At 37.6% G+C, this 20,964-nt stretch overlaps 5 protein-coding genes and 1 long non-coding RNA gene across 11 annotated transcripts; 4 read left to right on the top strand and 2 right to left on the bottom strand.

The window, feature by feature from the left end:
- The first annotated feature begins 882 nt into the window (after nucleotides 1-882).
- On the top strand, nucleotides 883-3,648 carry LOC125591146. Of its 2 annotated transcripts, XR_007327139.1 has the most exons (9): nucleotides 883-1,757; nucleotides 1,857-1,939; nucleotides 2,059-2,132; nucleotides 2,237-2,281; nucleotides 2,379-2,458; nucleotides 2,547-2,626; nucleotides 2,820-2,882; nucleotides 3,089-3,224; nucleotides 3,462-3,648. It is a non-coding gene; the product is annotated as an uncharacterized LOC125591146 (long non-coding RNA). The 2 variants fall into 2 exon arrangements; XR_007327138.1 differs by having other exon boundaries at nucleotides 3,089-3,648.
- A 1,302-nt stretch (nucleotides 3,649-4,950) lies between these two features.
- Nucleotides 4,951-7,575, top strand: LOC106367988 (pentatricopeptide repeat-containing protein At3g56550-like). The gene is made up of 2 exons (XM_022707661.2): nucleotides 4,951-6,880; nucleotides 7,078-7,575. The coding sequence occupies exon 1, from the start codon at nucleotides 5,134-5,136 to the stop codon at nucleotides 6,850-6,852; it is 1,719 nt and encodes a 572-aa protein (XP_022563382.2). The 5' UTR covers nucleotides 4,951-5,133; the 3' UTR covers nucleotides 6,853-6,880; nucleotides 7,078-7,575.
- Nucleotides 7,576-7,780: 205 nt separating this feature from the next.
- Nucleotides 7,781-9,827, top strand: LOC106367985 (pre-rRNA-processing protein ESF2). 4 transcript variants are annotated; one of them, XM_013807848.3, is made up of 8 exons: nucleotides 7,781-7,917; nucleotides 8,314-8,582; nucleotides 8,666-8,729; nucleotides 8,808-8,875; nucleotides 8,979-9,068; nucleotides 9,171-9,301; nucleotides 9,390-9,539; nucleotides 9,628-9,827. In XM_013807848.3, exons 2-8 carry the CDS (start codon nucleotides 8,327-8,329, stop codon nucleotides 9,643-9,645), a joined length of 777 nt encoding a protein of 258 aa, XP_013663302.2. In that variant the 5' UTR covers nucleotides 7,781-7,917; nucleotides 8,314-8,326; the 3' UTR covers nucleotides 9,646-9,827. The 4 variants fall into 4 exon arrangements, with proteins under 4 accessions (XP_013663302.2, XP_048620661.1, XP_013663303.2 ...); XM_013807849.3 differs by having other exon boundaries at nucleotides 7,819-7,917; nucleotides 8,290-8,582; XM_048764704.1 differs by having other exon boundaries at nucleotides 8,666-8,875.
- A 409-nt stretch (nucleotides 9,828-10,236) lies between these two features.
- Nucleotides 10,237-11,748, bottom strand: LOC106367987 (adenylylsulfatase HINT1). Its single transcript, XM_013807850.3, has 5 exons — nucleotides 11,533-11,748; nucleotides 11,146-11,203; nucleotides 10,890-10,979; nucleotides 10,660-10,777; nucleotides 10,237-10,542 (listed from the first exon to the last, which is right to left on the bottom strand). Exons 1-5 carry the CDS (start codon nucleotides 11,586-11,588, stop codon nucleotides 10,475-10,477), a joined length of 390 nt encoding a protein of 129 aa, XP_013663304.1. The 5' UTR covers nucleotides 11,589-11,748; the 3' UTR covers nucleotides 10,237-10,474.
- Nucleotides 11,749-14,001: 2,253 nt separating this feature from the next.
- LOC106367978 (stomatal closure-related actin-binding protein 3) lies at nucleotides 14,002-17,606 on the top strand. The gene is made up of 13 exons (XM_013807841.3): nucleotides 14,002-14,385; nucleotides 14,807-15,097; nucleotides 15,182-15,310; nucleotides 15,407-15,499; nucleotides 15,573-15,719; nucleotides 15,810-15,878; nucleotides 15,960-16,043; nucleotides 16,152-16,323; nucleotides 16,394-16,510; nucleotides 16,594-16,652; nucleotides 16,730-16,861; nucleotides 16,958-17,107; nucleotides 17,192-17,606. Exons 2-13 carry the CDS (start codon nucleotides 14,813-14,815, stop codon nucleotides 17,216-17,218), a joined length of 1,464 nt encoding a protein of 487 aa, XP_013663295.1. The 5' UTR covers nucleotides 14,002-14,385; nucleotides 14,807-14,812; the 3' UTR covers nucleotides 17,219-17,606.
- Nucleotides 17,520-19,023, bottom strand: LOC106363507 (F-box protein At3g56470-like). Of its 2 annotated transcripts, XM_048764703.1 has the most exons (3): nucleotides 18,832-19,023; nucleotides 18,441-18,686; nucleotides 17,520-18,335 (listed from the first exon to the last, which is right to left on the bottom strand). In XM_048764703.1, the coding sequence occupies exons 2-3, from the start codon at nucleotides 18,665-18,667 to the stop codon at nucleotides 17,645-17,647; spliced, it is 918 nt and encodes a 305-aa protein (XP_048620660.1). In that variant the 5' UTR covers nucleotides 18,668-18,686; nucleotides 18,832-19,023; the 3' UTR covers nucleotides 17,520-17,644. The 2 variants fall into 2 exon arrangements, with proteins under 2 accessions (XP_048620660.1, XP_048620659.1); XM_048764702.1 differs by having other exon boundaries at nucleotides 17,520-18,686; nucleotides 18,832-19,020.
- Nucleotides 19,024-20,964: the final 1,941 nt, after the last annotated feature.

Raw genomic sequence — 20,964 nt, 5'->3', positions numbered from 1 at the left:
TTGTTGGTTGGAGTTCGTTGTTGATTTATCATGGTGGATTCTGTTGGGTTTTAGCCTTATGTCCTTCGTTCAGTTTCTGTTTTGGTCTTCTTGCCTGCGTTTGAATCCGATTAATTGTGTTTGGTGTGGGATGAACAGTTGGTTGGTATTGTCGTCAATAAGAAGCTGGTTTCAGGAAACTTCTCCTTCTCTATATTGCTAAGGGTCCTTCTTCGTCCCTTGAATAAGGCTATTTTCCTGGTTGCACTTTGTTCTTTGTTTATCAGTGGCTTATGTGTGTTGAAGCAGTATAAAGAAGTTAAGGCTTTGAAGCGTCCAGATGAAGAGTATGTTGAGTAGGAAGTTTAATTTGTATCGGGTGTTGCTTCTCTTTGGGTGTTTTTGGTTTCGCAAAGTGGTTTGTTTGTAGTCATCGTGAACGAGTGGTTCAGATGAAGGTGCTGCTATTCTTCATGAAGTCATCTGCGGTACGTGCTATCTTGCTCTGTTCGTAGCAAGAAGACCAGCTAGTCGTAGTCAATTAAAGTCAATTAAGTTCTTGTTCTATCATCTCTTGTTAGCTTGTTTCTTAGATTCTCTTAACAAGGTGTAGTTATGGTTTATTTGTGTTGTTTAGCTGCTCATGTTCTATCCTTTTGAGCTTAAGTTTCCTACTGTTGGGATTTGGTTTCCGGATATCGATATGTGTTCTGTCGGATTTAGTGTTTTACCATGTATTTTTCTATGTTATCAATGAAAATCTTCAGATGGAAAAAAAAAGATTTAACCCTCAAAATTCAAACATATGCTCAAAATTAATATTAAAAATTAGTTAGATTTTGGATATATAGATGGAGTACATCTAACAATATTAAAAGGGGAATATGAAGCTATCTTAGCATGTCCATGTCAGATGGAAAAATCAACCACTAATATTGCAGCAATCATCCATGTCATCTTTGATTAATCTTGATTTGGGCTTCGTATTTTGTTTTGGGCTTCTTCTTTTACCTTTCCTTATTTTGTTTTGGGCTTCGTCTCTTAGTTTTGTCGACTCATTCTCTTTTCTCTCTTTGAGGATTCCGCCGTTCTTCTCTTACTTTTCGACTTCCACATCTTCCATTACTTTTCTCTCCAAATCCGTTTCAACGCATACCTTCACCACTAGCTGCTCTAATCAAACCTTTGCTTGAACTCATTCAATGGATTCTTTTCACCTTCCTCTCCATTTGTCTATTTATAAATCTCTTTTTCTTAGCTTATGTCTCGATTAAAATTGATAAGCTTCCCTCAGACAATCATCCCGATGGAACTCAAAGGAAACTCTTCAATCTCCAGCGACCGCAAGACCAACAAGAAGATCGTCGCATCCTCCGCGACTGCAAATCAAACGTCCAGATCAACCGGCAAGGCACTGACAGCTATGTTATGTTCTTCAACGAGGTCGGTCCCAGATTGGGACAATCAGAGGCTAACTCATTTATGGGAAGCGAGGTACACGGCAAGAGAGCATTTTTAATTGGTTTAGTGCTCCTGCTTATTGACGAACATGTTAGACATGAACTGATGTGTTGATTTATTTTATTTCTTTAGATTTCATCGATTTGTTCCCATTAACTAAACATGAACTGATGTGTTGATTTATTTTATTGCTTTAAACATTTGTCTCACGCACAACTCTATCCTTTCGGAGCTTCAAGCTAACCGAGTGGAGATTGACGTAGACAGGTTCAGCTTCCATTCACTTGAGAATTTTGAAGACAACTATGGACTCAGAGGTGATCTCTTTGGCAAGCATTTTTTAAGAAAATTCTCTCTTCAGATGCGGTTTCATATTGTGCTTCTAAAGTAGTTTTTCTTATTATTTTTTCACACAGCTGATCACAAACAATCCGTGTTCACTTCAGCTGTTAAGAGGATTAGCATGCGTTAAACGATCTGCAGACAAGTTTCATTGGAAGTAACTAACCAACTTATTTGTGGAGAGCTAAAGCCACTTCTTTTGCTTCTCTTTCTCTCTATCTCTTATATTCTAGGCCTAGCTAATTTCAAATTTATTTATTTTTGTCTGATTTTCAGGATGAAGATGGTAATAAGATGATCAATGAGTATGTTGTTGACCAGTGAATATTTGATCTGTAGCTAGCCAAGTAGTAAGTGTGTTACTCACATTTACAATACCTAGCAAGATCCTTTTAAATGTATCCCTCAAAAGCATCCAATAACTTTTTTCTTTTTTTTTTGACATTTACAACAGATTTTATATCAAACCTCTGTTGATGGGCAATCTTATGCTATCAAGGTAATCTATTATTTTTCCCTTATTAAACCTTTTTTGGTTTTTTTCTTTCTTTCCTTCGTTTAGTTGATTTTGTTCTTTTGAAATATGATACTCATAGGGCGTAAAGATCTCTGACATATTTTGATACTTGAGCTAAGGGTTGCACCTTCAGATACTGCTATGAGTGATCTTCGTGAGGTATAACCCATTTTCTATACTGCATATCTACTGGTTCATTGTAGAGACTTTATTCTTAAACAAAGTACTTGTTTTGATGTTTCCAAAGTTGAATTGGGATGCATTAACAAAGCAGCTATAAAACAAAAAGAAAGGGGGGAGGGGGCTAACTGCTCTCTCTAGAAAAAGGTAACGTTGCATTTTTAGTCAGCCTTTAATAGGCAAAAGTCTTGAAACTACATTATTTGTGTTACTCTTTTTCCTCTTTTTGTCGCAAATGTCTCTCTTATTCTATAGCTGGTTTGTATGGGTTATTTTGGTTCCATGTGGATTTTCCGTTTTGTATTGTGATTGAATGGTTGTGATCACGCATATGTGGAAGAGCCGAAGATGAGGCCAAATAAAGAGTTGGTGAAACTGCGAACCAGCAAGAAAACAAAGAAAAGTACGATTACAAATTTCACTGTAATATATGACTATCTATCTTCTGGCTCCGCTTTGTTGTTGTCACTTGGAGTCAAAATCTAAGGAATCTAGCTTAGTGTTTCACAGTGTATACATTGGAATATATATATACATTTCAGTCTGATTTACAATCATTGCAGTAGGATTAATCTAACTATTTCATCAACTGGATATGGTCTATGATAGGTTCTCAATCAAAATTCATGGGTTTCGTGTGAGGAGTATCAAGGATTTGTTGTATGATTTCTGGAACAATACAAACCAGTTGCTCAAGGATTTTTTTTCTGGGAATTACAACATGAATGTTCTTCATCATTGTTAGGTATCTACTCTCAAACATAGATACGAAGACAAAAAAAAATTAAATGGTTTGTTTATTTTAAACTTGGTGTTCTATATGTGAGCACCTTATGACAGCCATTGTACATTAGTGATTATATATTTTGGAGTCTTAATCGCTATGTGATTCAGAACAGACTTTGGTCTGAGTTTGTCATTTGATTGACATGTCTATCATATGTTTCCGGAGCCTACAAGTTCTTTGTTTTATGTATCGTAGGAACCAACACAAAGGACAGAGTTAAGTTCCGTATACACAAGCAGGTGACCGACCTCTTCAGCGCTTTGGATGTAGTGAAGCAGATCACTTCCATCACTATTGAGCCTGGTATTGAGGACAAGTTCAACACATCTGAATCTTAGTGCATGTGGTTTAGTTTACAAATTGTCTTTGAATTTCAATGACTTTTTGTTACAAGGTGGACTTCGTATTCACTTCCAAAATCAATAAGTGGGTCTAAAGCCATAGGCAAAATAAGTAAAAAACAGTATACTATTCAGTACATCCTATAACTAGATTAACAAAATAAAATAAAACTATAAGAACGTAATAAAAACAGGTTTGAGTTGAACTTATTCATGGTCTATAACAAATCTATGTTATATAAAACGAACTAATTTCCTTGATTCTTAAGCATGCCACAATCAGATAAAAAAATAATAAACAAAATAATTATGTCAAAACTTATTTCTAAAATTTGCTACACTATTACAGGCAAAACATTGTCCGCTTGACACCATGAACGTGTTTCTACATTGACAGCACCACTGATGATATTATATTTAAGGCTTCATAAGTAGGAACAAACTAAATTCTCAATACATAGAGTCATCGTTCAGCTTTATATCAAACGACAAATAAAGCTCTCAGTAGCACTCGAAGTTTAAAAATAAAATATTTCACGTACCAATACTCTACTATGACAAACAAACAATTTATATTACCTAAGACTGATTCCTTATAGTATTCAAACAAGAAATCTCTTTTAAAAATCATATAGTCAACTATTTAGTTAAATTTCTTTTTAAACTTTTCCTCGCAACAACACTAGGAACTTGCTCGTCTCCTTTGACATCAACATCATAAAAGGCTTGATATGGAGAAACAAACTAAACTTCTTCCATACATGAAATCTATCGCTCTACTTGGGATCCAACTAAAACTCTCAAAAATACTCAAAATAAAAACAATAAATTACGTTCGTGTAACCATCATGTCCTATAAAAACATATATATTGTATGTTTTATACAAGTCTACTTCCTAAATTTTTGGTATTCGGACAACATAATTTCTTTGCAACAAAACTTCATAACCAATTATTCTATCTATTAAAATGAACTAGATATCTACCTTCTCCCCTCAAACTTTATAGATTCCTTAAGAGAAAATTATCAAATGATATCATATATTTATACTAAATTTAAAACGAAAATTATATAACGCGCGGACACGGACCTAATATATGTAATTCCAATATTTCTAGTGTTTTGAGCATTTTATACTATTTTAAAATATTTACTTGCGAGTACTTTTAGTAAATTTTGAATATTTTATAAATATTAAATCTAAAATAATTAGTAAATTGAAAGATATAATGTGATTCGAGTATTTTGAATATCAAAATATTTCGATTTATACCGGATTTGTATATTGAGATTTTGGATCCATTTAGTTATTTAATGAGTTTTGGTTCAGGACCGGATCTGGACATTTTGCTTAGTCCTATAACAGAACTTTAATTTAAACTCTTTTTTGTACGCTAATTATTTATCAAGTAAGTAAAATTTCCAAATTTTCAGAAAATATATAAGGGTTTTAATTCAAATCAAAGTGGTTTTGCGAGGGACTGGGAGTGACAATCATTGGCAAAAGAAAAAAGAGAGAGAGACGATGTGCGAGAAAGCTCGAGTGATAGTGAGAATGCTACAAGGCTGCAACAGCATGACCAAACTCCGTAAGATCCATTCACACGTCATCACCAACGGTCTCCAACACCATCCTCCAATCTTCGACAACCTCCTCCGCTTCTGCGCCGTCTCGGTCACCGGCTCCTTATCTCACGCTCTCCTCCTCTTCCAACATTTCGATTCCGATCCACCAACGACGGCTTGGAACTACCTCCTCCGCGGCTTCTCTTCCCTTCTCTTCTACAATCAAATGCTCCTCTCCTCCTCTTCACGCCCCGACGTCTACACTTTCAGTTTCGCCCTAAAGGCCTGCGAGAAGCTCCGGTCGGTTCCGAAATGTCGGGAGATTCACGGCTCGGTAATCCGGTCTGGTTTCCACACCGACCACATCGTCTCCACCGGTCTTGTTCGTTGCTACTCTGCGGTCGGAAACATTGACATTGCCTGCAAAGTGTTCGACGAAATGCCTGCGAGAGACTTGATCTCTTGGAACGCGATGATCTCTTGCCTTTCTCATGCTGGTTTACACCATAAAGCGTTGAGTATGCACAAGAGGATGGAGAAAGAAGGCGTGGGCATTGACGCTTACACGCTAGTTGCTCTGCTATCATCGTGTGCTCACGTCAGCGCTTTGAATATGGGAGTTATGCTACACAGGAAGGCCTGTGATGTTCGCTGTGAGGGAAGTGTCTATGTGGGAAACGCTCTTATCGATATGTATGCTAAATGCGGTAGCCTTGAGAACGCTGTTAGCGTCTTCAATGGGATGCGTAAGAGAGATGTTACAACGTGGAACTCGATGATTATGGGTTATGGAGTTCACGGGAAAGGCATAGATGCCATCTCGTTCTTTAGAGAGATGGTGACTTTTGGGGTTAGACCCAATGCCATTACGTTCCTCGGATTGTTGTTAGGTTGTAGTCATCAGGGTTTGGTCAAAGAAGGAGCTGAGCATTTCAAAATGATGAGTTCTGAGTTTTGTCTGAACCCCAATGTTAAACACTATGGATGCATGGTTGATCTCTATGGACGAGCGGGGGATTTCGATAAGGCGCTGGAGATGATACACGTGTCCTCCTGCCATGAAGATCCTGTGTTGTGGAGAACCCTTCTGGGCTCTTGCAAAATCTACAAGAATTTGGAACTTGGTGAAGTAGCTATGAAGAAGCTGGTGCAGCTCAAGGCTTTCAATGCAGGGGACTATGTGCTTATGACTTCTATATACTCTGCGGCGAATGATGCTCAAGGCTTTGCTAGCACGAGGAAGCTAATGAGTAGCCATGAGTTACGGACAGTTCCAGGGTGGAGTTGGATTGAGATTGGTGATCAAGTTCACAAATTTGTGGTTGATGACAAAACGCATCCGGAGTCTGCACTTATTTACTCAGAACTAAAGGAAGTAGTCCGTCGCGCCGTACTAGCGGGTTACAAGCCAGAGGAGTCAAACGTAACTGGTCCAGGTTTCTCTGATCGGTGTTTAGGATCTTCGTTTCACAGTGAAAAGTTGGCTATTGCTTATGGATTGATGAGAACTCCTGCAGGAACAGCTTTGAGGATCACAAAGAATCTTAGAGTTTGCAGAGATTGTCATTCGTTTACAAAATGTGTGTCGAAAGCATTCAGTAGGGAAATTATTGTAAGGGATAGAGTTCGGTTTCATCACTTTGCAGGTGGTCTTTGTTCTTGTAACGACTACTGGTGACAACACTGTTCTCGATTAGCCTAACAAGGTTTGTCATAAGCTTGTTTATTGTTTTACTAATATTTTCCTTAATTTTTTTTTTTAAGAAGAAAAACTAAATCTTAATTACTTGCTTATAAATTAAACGTTAAGAATCTTCATTTGTAACAAGGTTCGTAGGTTTACTAGGGTGCTTGCAAGTTATTAAGATTGTGGGAGTCATGGATTCGTATTCTTGTGTACTAGGTGGATTATGCTCTGTGCAAGATCTACATGACACCAAGGGGAATTAAGAAAAAAGCAGAGGAAGAAGAAGAAAGAAGGAGGTGAAGCATCACAAGAGGTTGATCAGCCTTGTAATCCTGCGGTTCAACAGACGCATCCTCCACAGCGTTACCCGTTTTCATGTGATGAGTTTCGTGAGATGTTTAACTCTGAGAACAACATCCCAGACGAAGTTGATGGGGTTTTCACTGGCTCTATTGATCTAAGCCAACTGGATGAAGACACAGAGTCCAACAACAGCTCTGATTTGAAGAAACCTTCAAAGAAGGACTGATCTCGTATCAGGTCTACGGAGATCTACACAGAACTTAATGTATGGGGTTTTGTTATCAATTAGGTTACGTAGAGAACAAGGCATAGAGAATACATCCTTGTGTCATCTTAGTTTCTAATTGCTATGTGTGCACTTCCTTCATCACAATGTTCTCCGGAACCAAGTGAAGATCATCTTTCCTCTAACATGTATATATACTACTGAAAAATGAAGTATATATATATCCACTACTGTCTAACATGATACAGCTCTAGCGCAATGTGAGTGATATAATATACCGGTTTGCGCCTTCTAACCGAATATAGATAACCGGATACATAACACTTAATAATGATAACCGATAACCGGAACGATATCAGTTACGATTGACAAGAACCGGGTTTATCTGGAAATAAAGGACACCTCTCTTTGGCAAAACCAAAACCCTAAAGAAGCGAGCAAAGTTACAGAGCGTCGTCTTCGTCTTCGTCTTCGTCTTCTCCACCTTCCAAACCAACGGTCACAAGCTCCTTCTTCTTATTCTTACGGTAAGCTTATCGATTTATTTCAGAAACAGAGAAAAAAGACAGATTTTTTAATTTAAGATTACTCTCCAGTTTCCTTCTACCTCGAGTCTATTAAGATCTCTGATTTGGTTTAAACCAAACCAAACCTAACCTCATTGGGTCTGTGCTTGTAATTGAATTTGCTCTGTAGGTTTTGTAATTGAATCGTAAAGACATTCGTTTTCATGTGAAAAGGCTATTAGCAATAAAAGTTTGCTGTTTTCGTTTGTCTAGGGTTTAGTGCCCCTTTCATATTCAAGCTTCACACTGAAAGTCCACACATTTATGAAATTATGTGGTTGTAGGCCTTGTGTTTCACTTCACAGATTAAAGTTTTGCTTCTTTCGATAATAGGTTTTGTTGCCCTTGTTTCTGCAGCTGCTGAGGGAAGATGCAGAGCGAGGAATCTCACGAGCTTGCGAATGAAGTATCCACCAAGGAGAAGAGTAAGGAAACAATGAAGAAGAGTCAAAAGGCCGATAGAAAGAAAAAGAAGCTGAAAGAGAAGCTGCTCAAGGAAGCTACTAAGGCTGTCAATCGAGGAGTCTGCTACTTGAGCCGCATCCCGCCGCACATGGATCACGTTAGACTTCGCCAGATCCTCTCTCAGTTTGGTGAAATTGATAGGATTTATCTTGCACCTGAAGGTATGTTTTTTTAATGTATAAAGAGAAAAACACACATCTTGGGTCATATCAGTTGCTGATGCATTCATGGATTTTATATTCAGATCCTGAAGCACAAGTTCACCGTAAGAAGGCTGGTGGATTTCGTGGCCAACTGTTTTCTGAAGGGTTAATAATGGTTCAATGTTCTAATATGGATTGCTTATTTTATACTATTGTTTACGAGATGTTTATTAACTTTTTTAGGTGGGTTGAGTTTGCTAAGAAAAGCATTGCTAAGAGAGTCGCAGATATGCTTAATGGAGAACAAATAGGTATATTCGTAATGATTCATTTCAGTTTATTCATAGTCAATAGACTCTTAAATCTAGGCACAGCTTATATGATTATTAATGTTTTGATGTTTTCTTTTCTCAGGGGGAAAGAAGAAGTCAGCTATATACTATGATATCTGGAACATCAAGTACTTGACCAAATTCAAATGGGACGATCTCACCGATGAAATTGGTACTGTTAACTGCTCAGTTTCTTTGCTTAACACTTGACGTCCTTGTCCATTTACTTTGATATTGATCTCTAATCTACAAAGGGTTGTTGTTTCTGTGGCAGCATACAAAAGTGCAATAAGGGAACAGAAACTGAATATGGTTATGTCTGCTGCTAAGAGAGAGAAGGACTTTTATCTCTCTAAAGTGGAGAAGTCTCGTGCCATGACGGAGATCGATGAACGAATGAAGAAGGTACTCACACTCTTTGAAGGAACTGTATTGATTTTTCTTCCTCCCTCTGGATGTCTCACCGGTCTCTTTTTTTTTTATGTTTGAGCAGAAGCGAAAGATTCAAGAAGAATCAGGCAGCAACGCTGAACCAGCACAAGTCTTCCCGCCTAGGGTGGTTCGTCAGTTTAGACAGAAGACAGCAATCAAAAATGAGGTGTCTCAGAGCAAACCTGGACTCTCAACAGATGTCCTAGCATCGGTCAGTACTTGGTTTATCTTATCTTATTGTCTTGAAAGGATAATGATGTACTTATCTTGTAATTATGGTTTTGTTTTTCCTGATTCAGGTTTTCGGCGGTTCTTAAAGATTAAGAAGAGGCATGTGAAGAAACTACGGTTTGATTAAAAGCTTGATCATATATATATATATATATATATGTATGGATGGAATTTACCTTTTAAGTCAACAGAGAGAACCTTCACATTCACTTCTCTAGCTTTTTGTTACTAAGAATATGAATTAAACAAATTTTGATACTTTTATTTTCTTTCTCTGAGCATATTTGATATTTAGACACACATGAACAAATGTGAATACAGTAATTCGCATTAGTGCATAGCAAAGACTATGTGACATATTATTTAATCATCGAGATGACTAAGAGGAACGCAAGGGCATTGGGAGATGAAGTTGTGTAGTAGCTGCACTTTGACTGGTGGCTGATGAACGGTGGAGCCTGCAACGGAATGAACCTTCGTGCTTTGTTGGAGCACAGACGCATGTCTTCCTTAACTGGTTGCTGTTATCGAGCGAGTCTGTGGACCATGACTTCTTTCTGCTGTATTGGATAATATGGATGTCGGGCCTTTTCTGAATCTCATTTTTTTGATCAAATCAAGAGCTACTACCGTGCTTAGTGCGGCCCACCCAATTTATTCTACATAATATGTGCAGATGCTCATGAACTCGTCTGTAGTATTATTCCTTTAAGAGGGCTTTCTCGGTTTCTCAAAAGTTCCAAGGCAACAGTCAAATATTCTCTTCAAAACATAAAACAAGGTATTTTTTAGCATAACAAAGTTATGTCTCAAACCTTTTTATTTATAAAGACAGAAGAAGACAATGGGAAACTCATGACGGTTCCTCTTATAAGCAGGACAACAATCACTAGTAGTAGTAGATGAGAACTTTTTTTAGCCAGGAGGCCAGTTCATTTGGCGTCCTCCAATGAGATGAACATGAATGTGATACACCGATTGGCCTGCAAAAACCCACACGGAGGTGATTAGCATCAATAAATGATGCACCTTTGTTTGTACGTCTTAAATATGAAAATGCAAACTGAAGTAGAGCTAGCTAAATTTGGTTTAATACATACAGCCTTGTGGACCATCATTGATCACAATTCTGAAACCTTCATCTAGGCCTTCTTGTTTTGCTACAAGCTTGGCAGTGTAGAGAAGGCGGCCCAAGATGTCAATGTGCCTCTCCTCAGCCTGCAATAGCAATAACCATAATTAGCTCGAGTGTCTTAACGAGATCTCAAGTACAACAATTCTCATGCTTTTAGCCTCTGTCTTGAATTTCGTTGTAAGTGAATTAGGTTACCTTAGAGAGGCCAGTTAAGCCATCTCTCACTTTTGGGATGAGGAGTATGTGAACAGGACCCTGGGGCGTTATGTCCCTAAAAGCTAAAACCTTGCATAATCAATCAATGCAAAACCATATAACACTTAGAAGAGAAGAGACCATCGTTTACTTGAAATGCATAGCATAGAATACTAAATGTCCAAATTTTCACAGTGACATGCAGAGTGAGCTACTTTAGAGTACACATAAAAAGGGTTACAAGGATTTAAAGTACCTTGTCATCCTCATAAACCACGGTAGATGGAATCTCCTTACTGATGATCTTGTCAAATCTGTATATTCAAAGCATAAACCAAAAATAAATACCAACACCAATTCAACACAACAAAACGGTTCATTCTACTCTCCGAACACTATAACATCATTTACATTAGCTAACAGAAAGTGTTCCGTTCGAAAGAGCTAAACTTCGCAAGATACAGACAAAACTCACAAAGCAATTCCAACGGTGCAGTCAAAAGAAGAGCAACGCTATAATGATCAGACTCACATCCCAAAATCGAAGCTTTAATGAAATCATCTACGACTCAGACTAAGATACGTGGAACCAAACATAGAATGGGGCAGATCGAAACGGGGGAAGAATAAAAAAAGGGCTTACATGGTCGGAGCGTCGGAAGGAGTGGCGGATAGAGCAGCCTCTTTCTCGGAAGCCATGACGGGTGATAAATGAGGAGAGAGAATCGCAACACGGTGTTGGTGGGCTCATGGAGCCCTTAGTTTCTTTATAGTATCCGTCGACGCTGCAACCGCCTATCCCGCCACTCTGTTTTTCTTAACCAATGAAATCCTGACGCGTCATTCACGCTTTTGTCTGAATCTCATTTTTGTGATCAAATCAAGTGCTATTACTGTGCTTAGTGCGGCCCAAGGCCCACCCAAATATGGATAATTGGACATTATCGTTAACGATTTTCTTTTTTTCATGATAACTGTAGCGTAGTGCATCCTAAACACTTTAACACTAATCGCTACGAGACCGGCAGGATCCGCGTTTTTTTTACCACTTAGAGCATGATTATTGGGGTTTGTTAGGATAGAGTTTTTATCAGAATATAAGAACCGTCTCTTAACTTTTAACTAAAAAAACTAAAAACTGGTTTTTAAATAAAAGTTTTAAGAGTCGGTTTTTAACCTTTTTAATTAAAAGTTAAGAGACGGATTCTTATATTCTGCTAAAAACACCACTCTAAGAACCCCCAATAATCATGCTCTTAGACGTTTTAGATGCCATCATTTTTTTTTTTGAAACACAAGCATAATTTGTTTGTCATATTATAAGTCTAATTTGTTTATTTTACCAAAACTAACTAATTTATTTTAATATATTCAGTAATTCTTTAATATCGATCTTATATCATATAGTCGGATTTAGAAGATATGCAAAACTTCAAACTGTATGCGTCATCGGACTTACTAATTCTATCACATATTAAATGATGTTTGTATAGTTTAAGTACCTCTCTTCTATTTTCTAGGTAGTTCAAAATGAACGCTAATCTATGATGAGATTACACCGAACTATAAAGATTAAAGATTAAGCATAGGAGAGAATTATTAACTTTGTATAATCGTCAAAGTATTAGCACTCTCACGATAGACAATAAGTTCAAGCCAACAAAACAATGACAAAGAAAGTGATGGTGAGTAGGGTTTTGGTAACAAGCTCATGGGATAAGATTCCATGGACCCCATACACGATGCTAAGTGAGTAGGGCTAATTATAGTCATAGACTCATAGATGACAACACATAATCAAGGAACAAAAATATAATAATTATCTAACATTTAAGTAAGAATTACAACTTTACAGCTTAGCATAAAAAGCAAGATTAAGTAGTATTAAAGTAAAATGCATCAGTTATTGTAGATTTGTAGTACGCTCTTGTTATACCGCAAACAGAAAGTAAAAGTGAGATTATGATGTCTGAACCGTCTATTCATGTTAACGTGACCAGAATATCACATGCTCTGCTTAGCCTTTTTTCGACACTTTGGTGAAAATAGAATATAGTATTGTTTATTTCGGAATTTAATTAAGGAATTCCTTAGAATCAAAGTCCTTGATTGATTCTAGAGATACAGCCCCACCACTCTAATGGTGCTAATGATATTGTCCAGTAATATGCAGTGACGAGTTCCCTAATTAATAAATCGAACTAGATATATATATCTGTCTACCTAACTAATTGTTCAACTCATTAACTCCTAATACCAAATGAAATAAACATTTTATATCAAAATCAATAGCGTAGAAGCAATTACTATGCCATTACCAGTTGATATGCCACACAAATTAACGCAATAAAGCTTAACATTAATTTGAAAACGATTTTAACTTCCAGTAGATTGGCTATGTAAGTCGTGATGTTAGCGGCGTCTCTTTAGGGGGAAAACTAATTGGATTTGACCTTTCAACTAATACATTAGATTCCACTAAATATAGTACGCATCACTACACGCCAAATGCTCCAAAATGTTTGCAATAATGTTCGCAACTCTTTTTCCGATTTTATTTGTAATTTCATATTGTTTTTCATATCGGTTAGGTGTAAGACTGAGATCTCCCAAATTGGATTACTGATTTAAATTTTGAAATACTGAAAGTTACAGAAGATTTGACGCAAAAACTGACTCGTTAACACATGTAATAACTTATATACACCACTATACCATAGTATCATAAATATACATTTTAAAGATATAATTTCAAACCAAACTCACGAAATAATCTCAAGAAAGCATAGTCTACTTGTATTACGTCCTTTTAAGCACACCAAATAGGATTTGTAAAACTTCGGTTTCTTAATATTCTTTGCTTTAGATGCAAACAAAATAAACAGAGGGATTAATGATAATGGTGGTTAAGGAATCATGATTAGATCCAAATCAAAGCGAACTAGAAACCACAAAAATTATTAATGTGAAAAAAAAAAAAGTGAAAGAAGCAAAATCTATGGAGCCAAGGACCAGGGTCCCACCACAACTCTCGTCAAGCGTGTATCTCAAACGCCATGTAACAGCGCGTCGTCCAACAGAAAAGAAAAAGACCTGACCGGGACACTGTCAACAAATAATCCTTCTTTTTTTTTTTGCACTCTTTGGGTTCTTAACGATGATGGCGTGAAGGAGAGAGAAAGATAAAGAGAGGTGGAGAGATAAAGTAAGCAGCTTTGGTTATAGGAGAGAAGAAGAGAGAAGATTCAGAGAAACAAAAGTGTCTCATTTTTTTTCTTCTCTGCATTTTCCATTTTATCCTGTCGTCTTTGAAGCTTTTGTAAAAAGCTAAAAAAAAAAAGAAAGAAAAGATGATCAACGACGAAGACTAGACACGGAGAAAGAGAGACCCACTTCACTTTCTTCTTCTTCTTCTTCTTCTTCTTCTTCTTCTTCTTCTTCTTCTTATTCCATCTCTCTTCCAAAGATACTCTGCTTCTGAGTCTTCAGGACATCGGTAAGTTTGTACCTTTCGAGCTCGTTCTACTTGCATTCCTCCTGTGTGTTTGTCGTATTATGTTTCATTGATGTACGGTTTAGTTGCAGGAGTTAGAAAGTCTGCACCTTTATTAGTCTCCACTCTGTTAATGCAAAACATGGTCGTTTCTATAAGGCATTCTCTTGTCATGTCTTAGATCATTTTCTCAGATTAGTAAAAAGTAAAATTAAACTTTATTTTATCTTGTGTTAAAAAAAAAAAACTTTATTTTGTCAAATCGTCAAAAAAAAAAAAACATTTGATCCGTGATAAGTTTCACTTATAGAGGTTACCTACTTACACCTTCAGTGCATTTTTCCTGTTTTATACAGTATCCTCGTTAAAAGAGAATGTTCTTGAATTAAATGATTTTGCTCTTTGTTTTTAATTGTTAAAACAGATAAAAATGACGAAAGTGTGTCCTGAGATCGAAGACATGACATTGCCAGAACCAGTTACTACAGTATCAGCGGATGTGAGCTTCGCTTCTAATCATTTTCCAACCTACAAACTAGGACCTGATAATCAGATAGTAGAGGAACCAAAAGAAGATGAGAAAGGTCCATCAGTTCAAGACACTGTCGAGAAAGAGAGCGAGTTGTTGTCTGATCAGCACAAGCGTCTCTCAGTGCGTGACCTCGCTAGTAAATTTGACAAGAACTTGGCTGCAGCTGTTACTTTGGCTGATGAGGTTTCTAACAAAGCTCTCTTTTCTGATTTCACTTTATTTATCTCTTTCTTTTTATGTTGTTGAAACTTTTATGTAATATTATAGGCGAAATTAAAAGAGGTGGCTTCTTTAGAGGGACATGTTATGTTGAAGAAGCTAAGAGATGCTTTAGAGTACATGAGAGGACGCATGGACGGTCAAAACAAGGAGGATGTGGAGAAAGCTATCTCTATGGTTGTTACTTGTTCCTTAAACTTAATAAGTCTCTTGTTCATCTCAATTTTGCTTGATGATTCTGAAACTAAAGATTGAAGATCAAACTGTGAATAGGTTGAAGCATTAGCTGTGAAGTTAACTCAGAATGAAGGTGAGCTAATTCAAGAAAAATTTGAAGTGAAGAAACTTGGAAACTTCCTCAAGCAGGTCTCCTCTCAATGCATACATCTTTGGTGTTCAGAACCATGATTCTTATCAATTCTTGTTCTCATGATGGTAGGCTTCAGAAGATGCAAAGAAGCTGGTAAACCAAGAAAAATCATTTGCTTGTGCTGAGATTGAAAGTGCCAGAGCCGTTGTGCTTAAACTTGGAGAGGCATTTGAAGAACAGGAGCGTAGTTCTGAAGCTTCTAGAGCTCAGGGACCTGTTAGTTTCATCTACTCTGGCTTCATGCTTTGATTGTTTCTTTTGTATTATGTTCTTTCTTATCAAGTTATGTACTTTTTAATTAAACAGGACGTTGAGAAACTGGTTGAGGAGGTCCAGGAAGCTAGACAGATCAAACGTATGCATCACCCAACAAAGGTGCGATCCATCATTTTCATATCACACACTTTAACCCTATCAGTTTGCAAAACGCCTTCATAAGACTGTGTTGTAATACAGGTGATGGGCATGCAACATGAGCTTCATGGTTTAAGAAATCGACTCCAAGAGAAGTATATGAACTCTATTAAACTTCATCAAGAGGTATGTTTTGCTTGTGCATTGACAGTTTTTTGACATAGTTGACCATAAACTTGTTCCTTGCTGACTTCTTTGTTCTTGCCTTTGACAACAACCTTCAAACATCTCAAGATCAAGAGAGCCGAGGAATCAAAGTCCTGTCCGTTTGTTCTGGAAGGCACACAGAGTCTCGGCTCTTGCTTAAGAATCTGTGTCTCCTCAGACAATGCTACAGATCTTTCCAGCTGTTCAATCCAGTGGTACCGTGCAGCATGTGAAACAAGTAGAAGGGAAGCTATATCTGGTACTTGCTCCTATCTTTTTGCTTCATCATTTTGTTTTAGTAGCTTGAGGAGTTCATGTTTTGGTCTCAGATGCAAACCAATCAGTATACGCACCAGAACCATTTGATGTTGGGAGGATATTACAGGCAGACATTCTATCAAACGGACAGAAAGTCACTGTTACAACAGATGGTCCAATTGATCCTGGTTGGTTTCAGAAAAAAAACTTTAATCGCTTACAAATATTTCAAGTGAACAATAAAGTGAATGTTTGGCTTATTAAACTGCAGATTCTTGCTTGCAATCCCGTGTAGAGTCTCTGATGCGAAAATCAAACAGTGAATTCAATGTAATGTCACAACATTCATCTGCGTTGCATTGAGTGTATGTTTCCAATAAGCTGAAATTTTTAAACTCTTTCTTCAGGTGGTTATATCACAGATGAATGGACAGGACTATGCATCTAGAACTCATGTCTTTACCGTTGGAAAGACAAGGATAAAGTTGTCTCGAGGATGGATCACAAAGGCGAGAGAAATATACTCAACATCCATGCAGGTATCTAGGGACTTTGACCTGACATGTATCTTCATTCTGTTTCACATCAAGCAACTCTTTTTCGACACTCTTTGAAATTTCCTTACACTTATCCAGCTCTGTGGAGTTCGAGGCAACATCAAGGCTCCTGCAAGAGCATTGTTCTGGCAACCAAGAAAGAGTCTAACTTTCATACTAACCTTTGAATCAGAACAAGAACGTAACACAGCCATAACCCTTGCTCGAAAATACGCTTTCGATTGCAATGTAAGCAAAACTTTCTGTTTAAATGCTATTCCTAGACTCTGGTTATCACTGTGGTTTACAAGACAGCCTTGCTTATCTCTCCAGGTTACACTGCTTGGGCCAGATGACTAAACAAATGGTGAACAAGACATTGTCATTAACCCACAACCACCTGATTCTTTTTTTGTTCTGTGTGTTGTTTGTTTGTTTGTCTTTTTTCACACTGTGGTTCCAAAGAAGGAAGGTGCAAGTTTGGCTTCTCATTCATCATCCAATGTTGCTTGCTGCATAGAGTTTTATTATAGGCAGCAGATTTCATTTTTTTTCCTCTTCTTTTACCAGTTCATCAGTTTGATATGGTTTCCATTTCTGATTTGTTTTGGTTTGTTTGCTTGATTTCTATTTTTTTTTTTTAATGATTTAGGACACAACATTGTTAATCAGCTTATGAGTGTGAGATCAGAAATACAGAGTTGTTTGTAACATTACAAGCTTATGAGACAATATTCCATTTTCAGCATTCGTAAATAAGTATATTGTACATGTCTTTGAATACTACTAGAGAAGTTGATTAAGTATAGGGTTTAAGGGTGGCATGATCCAGATATTCGCATAGGGGTCAGACTTTTTCCACTTCAAGGAAACCACACTCTCTTTATCAACCTTATAGTATATGCAAGTCCTCTTGAATCCATGGAACACAGGGAGACACAAACAGTTCCTTGGCTGCTTCTGCTCAGCTCTAGTTTCAGAACACAAACCACTAGCGTAGATCGTCAACCCTCCTAGTGTTTTCCTCTCAGTCCACTCACAGCTTGTATGGTCAAGTCTAAGCACTGTTGGGTTCATGTGGGCGTACATGTATATGAGAAAGATCTCTCCTTGGTGTTGCGCCATGAAACATCCGTTGCTTCCATGATGCCTAAGAGGTAGTCCAGGTAGAAAAACATTCCAAGAACTTGAAGACGGGTCAAAGATCGATAAGTGGCCAGTGTTTGTGAGGCAGTAGAAGACACCATTGGAGAAAACAATCTGCTCGAAAGTACTAACCGGTAACTGATTCTTGAACACAAATGTGTTCCACTCTTCAGCATTAGGATAACATGTCTTGACGGTGATGTTATCTAGAGTGACATTAGTGACTGTAAACAAGAGGCAAGTACTTGATGTAGGAGCACAAGAGAAATACATTCTCTGATCATAAGCCATCCAGAGCGGTGGCAAGGGGATGCGATCATGAGCAAACGGACTGAAGAAGAAGAGTTGGAACGAGTTGGGATTGTACATGAGTAACCAACCTTCGTTGGAGTGACATACACGAGAACCGGAGAGCTCAGGAAACGAGAGATAGTACCTTTTCTGCATTGATGGGTCATAGAGTTCACATGATGATTCCTCTGTCTTGGAAAAGTAGATGAGCCAAGGAGGTTTATCTGGGATTCTAACGGAAAGACAAGCTTCGTGCCATGTTTTGGAGACAGTAGAAGCGCGGATGTTGTCTTTCAATGGAAGATGGGAAACTACAAGCTGTAAGAGATCATAAGGAAAGTCTAAGAATGTTTGGTCCTTTTCGTTTGCCATCTTACTCTTATCGTTCGATCTGTAAAAGTAAAAAGTCTAAAGTCTCAAAGATCTCAAAGGTAGAAACAGGAAAGTCCAAAGCTTTCAAGCTCTACAATTCCTTATAACAAGAACTGTTGAATTTATCAAGACAAAGGAAAGATATGAAAACACACGATCCTTGCCTGCGGTTTTTTTTTTCTTGTTCCTGTCTGCGAAGTCCTAACTGGAAACGTGCAAGACACCGGAGAAGAGTCTCCAGGCCGTTAGATAGGGTCAAAGGGGTGATGATATCTGATTGTTCTCTAGGTGGCTCCGGCTTTCAATAGCAGGGTACACAAAGTCAGAAAGCAACGACCATTTGCCATCCAATATCCAAAGATCAATCATTGACTTATTGTGGAAGGAAAAAAAGGTTCGGTTTAGTTCGGTTACCACCGCATCAATTTAAAACACTATTGCAAAAAATATTAAACTTGTTATGAAATAACTTATAATTTATAGTATCGGGAAATTTAAATAAGAGTAGAATTCAATACCCGTAGGAAGCAAATAACACTTAATATGAGAGAAAGAGTTTATTATAAGGAAGAAGAAGAAGATGTAATTGTGTACAAAAGAGTGAGATGAGTGATGGTATTTATAGTGAGCAACAATACATAAAATATCAAAGATGGTGCTTGATTTGGTAAATGAGTGGGTGATCATAGTGCTTGATGAGTAGATGATCATAGTGCTTGAGTTGGTAAAGGAGTGGAGGATCATTTCAAAGTTTATCTTATAACACTCCCCCTTGATCATCCATCTTGTATTAAGTTTCGTAACACTCTCCTTGGGGACCGGTGTCACTCTCCGCTCTCGCTTAACGTCTTTGTTGCCTCGTTAAAAACCTTTCTAGGAAAACCCAATGGGAAAAACCATAGTTAGGTAAAAAGAGTACAACTACGTAAGCTCCCCCTCGATTGAGCAGTCATAGATCCTTCTGATGACGCATTCCAATGTTATGGACATGTTTTCTGAATACCGAAGTAGGGAGTGATTTTGTGAAGAGGTCGGCTGCATTGTCGCATGATCGGACATATCTTACTTCAATCTCTTTCTTCTTCTCGAGCTCTTGAGTGTATGAGAAGAACTTTGGATGTATATGTTTTGTTCTATCACTTTTGATATATCCTTCCTTCGTTTGAGCAACACATGCTGCATTGTCTTCATATAGAATAGTTGGCCCCGTACTTTTGTCAATCCCACTACTTGAACAAATGTGTTGGCTTATTGATCTTAGCCATACACATTCTTTACTTGCTTCATGGAGTGCGATGATCTCAGCATGATTTGAAGAGGTAGCCACAAGCGTTTGTTTCTGAGAACGCCAAGATATAGCAGTGCCTCCGATCGTAAAAACATATCCTGTTTGCGATCGGGCTTTGTGTGGATCTGAAAGATATCCTGCATCTGCAAAACCAACCATTTGACCATTTGAATCTTTAGGGTAAAATAAGCCTAAATCAATAGTCCCTTGTAGGTAACGAAAGACATGTTTAATTCCATTCCAATGTCTTCGTGTTGGAGATGAGCTAAATCTTGCTAGAAGATTAACAGTGAATGATATATCAGGCCGTGTACAATTTGCAAGGTACATCAACGCTCCAATTGCACTTAGATATGGTACTTCCGGACCAAGTATCTCTTCTTTTTCCTCAGGTGGTCGAAATGGATCACTTTCAATGTTAAGTGATCTAACGACCATTGGGGTGCTAAGAGGAGTTGATTTATCCATGTTAAATCGTTTCAACACTCTTTTAGTGTATGTGGATTGATGCACAAATATACCATTTTGTGAATGTTCTATTTGTAGGCCAAGACAATACTGTGTCTGTCCAAGATCTTTCATCTCAAATTCTCCTTTGAGATAGTCTGATGCCTTTTGTATTTCTTTTTGAGTTCCAATAATATTTAGATCATCAACATATACCGCGATTATCACAAATCCGGATGTTGTTTTCTTGATGAAAACACATGGGCATATAGGATCATTCACATATCCTTCTTTTGTTAAATGTTCACTGAGACGATTGTACCACATACGTCCAGATTGTTTTAACCCATATAATGATCTTTGCAATTTTATTGCACATAACTCTTTAGGTTTGGAACTTAATGCTTCTGGCATTTTAAATCCATCAGGGATTTTCATGTAGATATCAGTATCTAATGATCCGTATAGATAAGCTGTAACAACATCCATGAGACGCATCTCAAGATTTTTATCAGCGGCTAGACTCATCAGGAATCTAAATGTGATCGCATCCATTACAGGA

Source organism: Brassica napus, chromosome C8, assembly GCF_020379485.1.
Source record: "Brassica napus cultivar Da-Ae chromosome C8, Da-Ae, whole genome shotgun sequence".
In the NCBI taxonomy this organism is placed as follows: Eukaryota; Viridiplantae; Streptophyta; class Magnoliopsida; order Brassicales; family Brassicaceae; genus Brassica; species Brassica napus.
This window is presented reverse-complemented; position numbering and strand designations above follow the sequence as displayed.

Bases quoted from the DNA above. Each gene is read 5' to 3' on its own strand.
- LOC106367988 (XM_022707661.2), top strand. From the start codon at position 5,134: ATGTGCGAGAAAGCTCGAGTGATAGTGAGAATGCTACAAGGCTGCAAC.
- LOC106367985 (XM_048764704.1), top strand. From the start codon at position 8,327: ATGCAGAGCGAGGAATCTCACGAGCTTGCGAATGAAGTATCCACCAAG. The intron at 9,069-9,170 runs GTACTGTTAACT...TTTCTGTGGCAG, and splicing joins CGATCTCACCGATGAAATTG to CATACAAAAGTGCAATAAGG. The intron at 9,302-9,389 runs GTACTCACACTC...ATGTTTGAGCAG, and splicing joins TCGATGAACGAATGAAGAAG to AAGCGAAAGATTCAAGAAGA.
- LOC106367987 (XM_013807850.3), bottom strand. From the start codon at position 11,588: ATGGCTTCCGAGAAAGAGGCTGCTCTATCCGCCACTCCTTCCGACGCT. The intron at 10,778-10,889 runs GTAACCTAATTC...TTGCTATTGCAG, and splicing joins GCTTAACTGGCCTCTCTAAG to GCTGAGGAGAGGCACATTGA. The intron at 10,543-10,659 runs GTATGTATTAAA...GGGTTTTTGCAG, and splicing joins CAATGATGGTCCACAAGGCT to GCCAATCGGTGTATCACATT.
- LOC106367978 (XM_013807841.3), top strand. From the start codon at position 14,813: ATGACGAAAGTGTGTCCTGAGATCGAAGACATGACATTGCCAGAACCA. The intron at 15,311-15,406 runs GTTGTTACTTGT...AACTGTGAATAG, and splicing joins TGGAGAAAGCTATCTCTATG to GTTGAAGCATTAGCTGTGAA. The intron at 16,862-16,957 runs GTATCTAGGGAC...ACACTTATCCAG, and splicing joins TATACTCAACATCCATGCAG to CTCTGTGGAGTTCGAGGCAA.
- LOC106363507 (XM_048764702.1), bottom strand. From the start codon at position 18,667: ATGGCAAACGAAAAGGACCAAACATTCTTAGACTTTCCTTATGATCTC.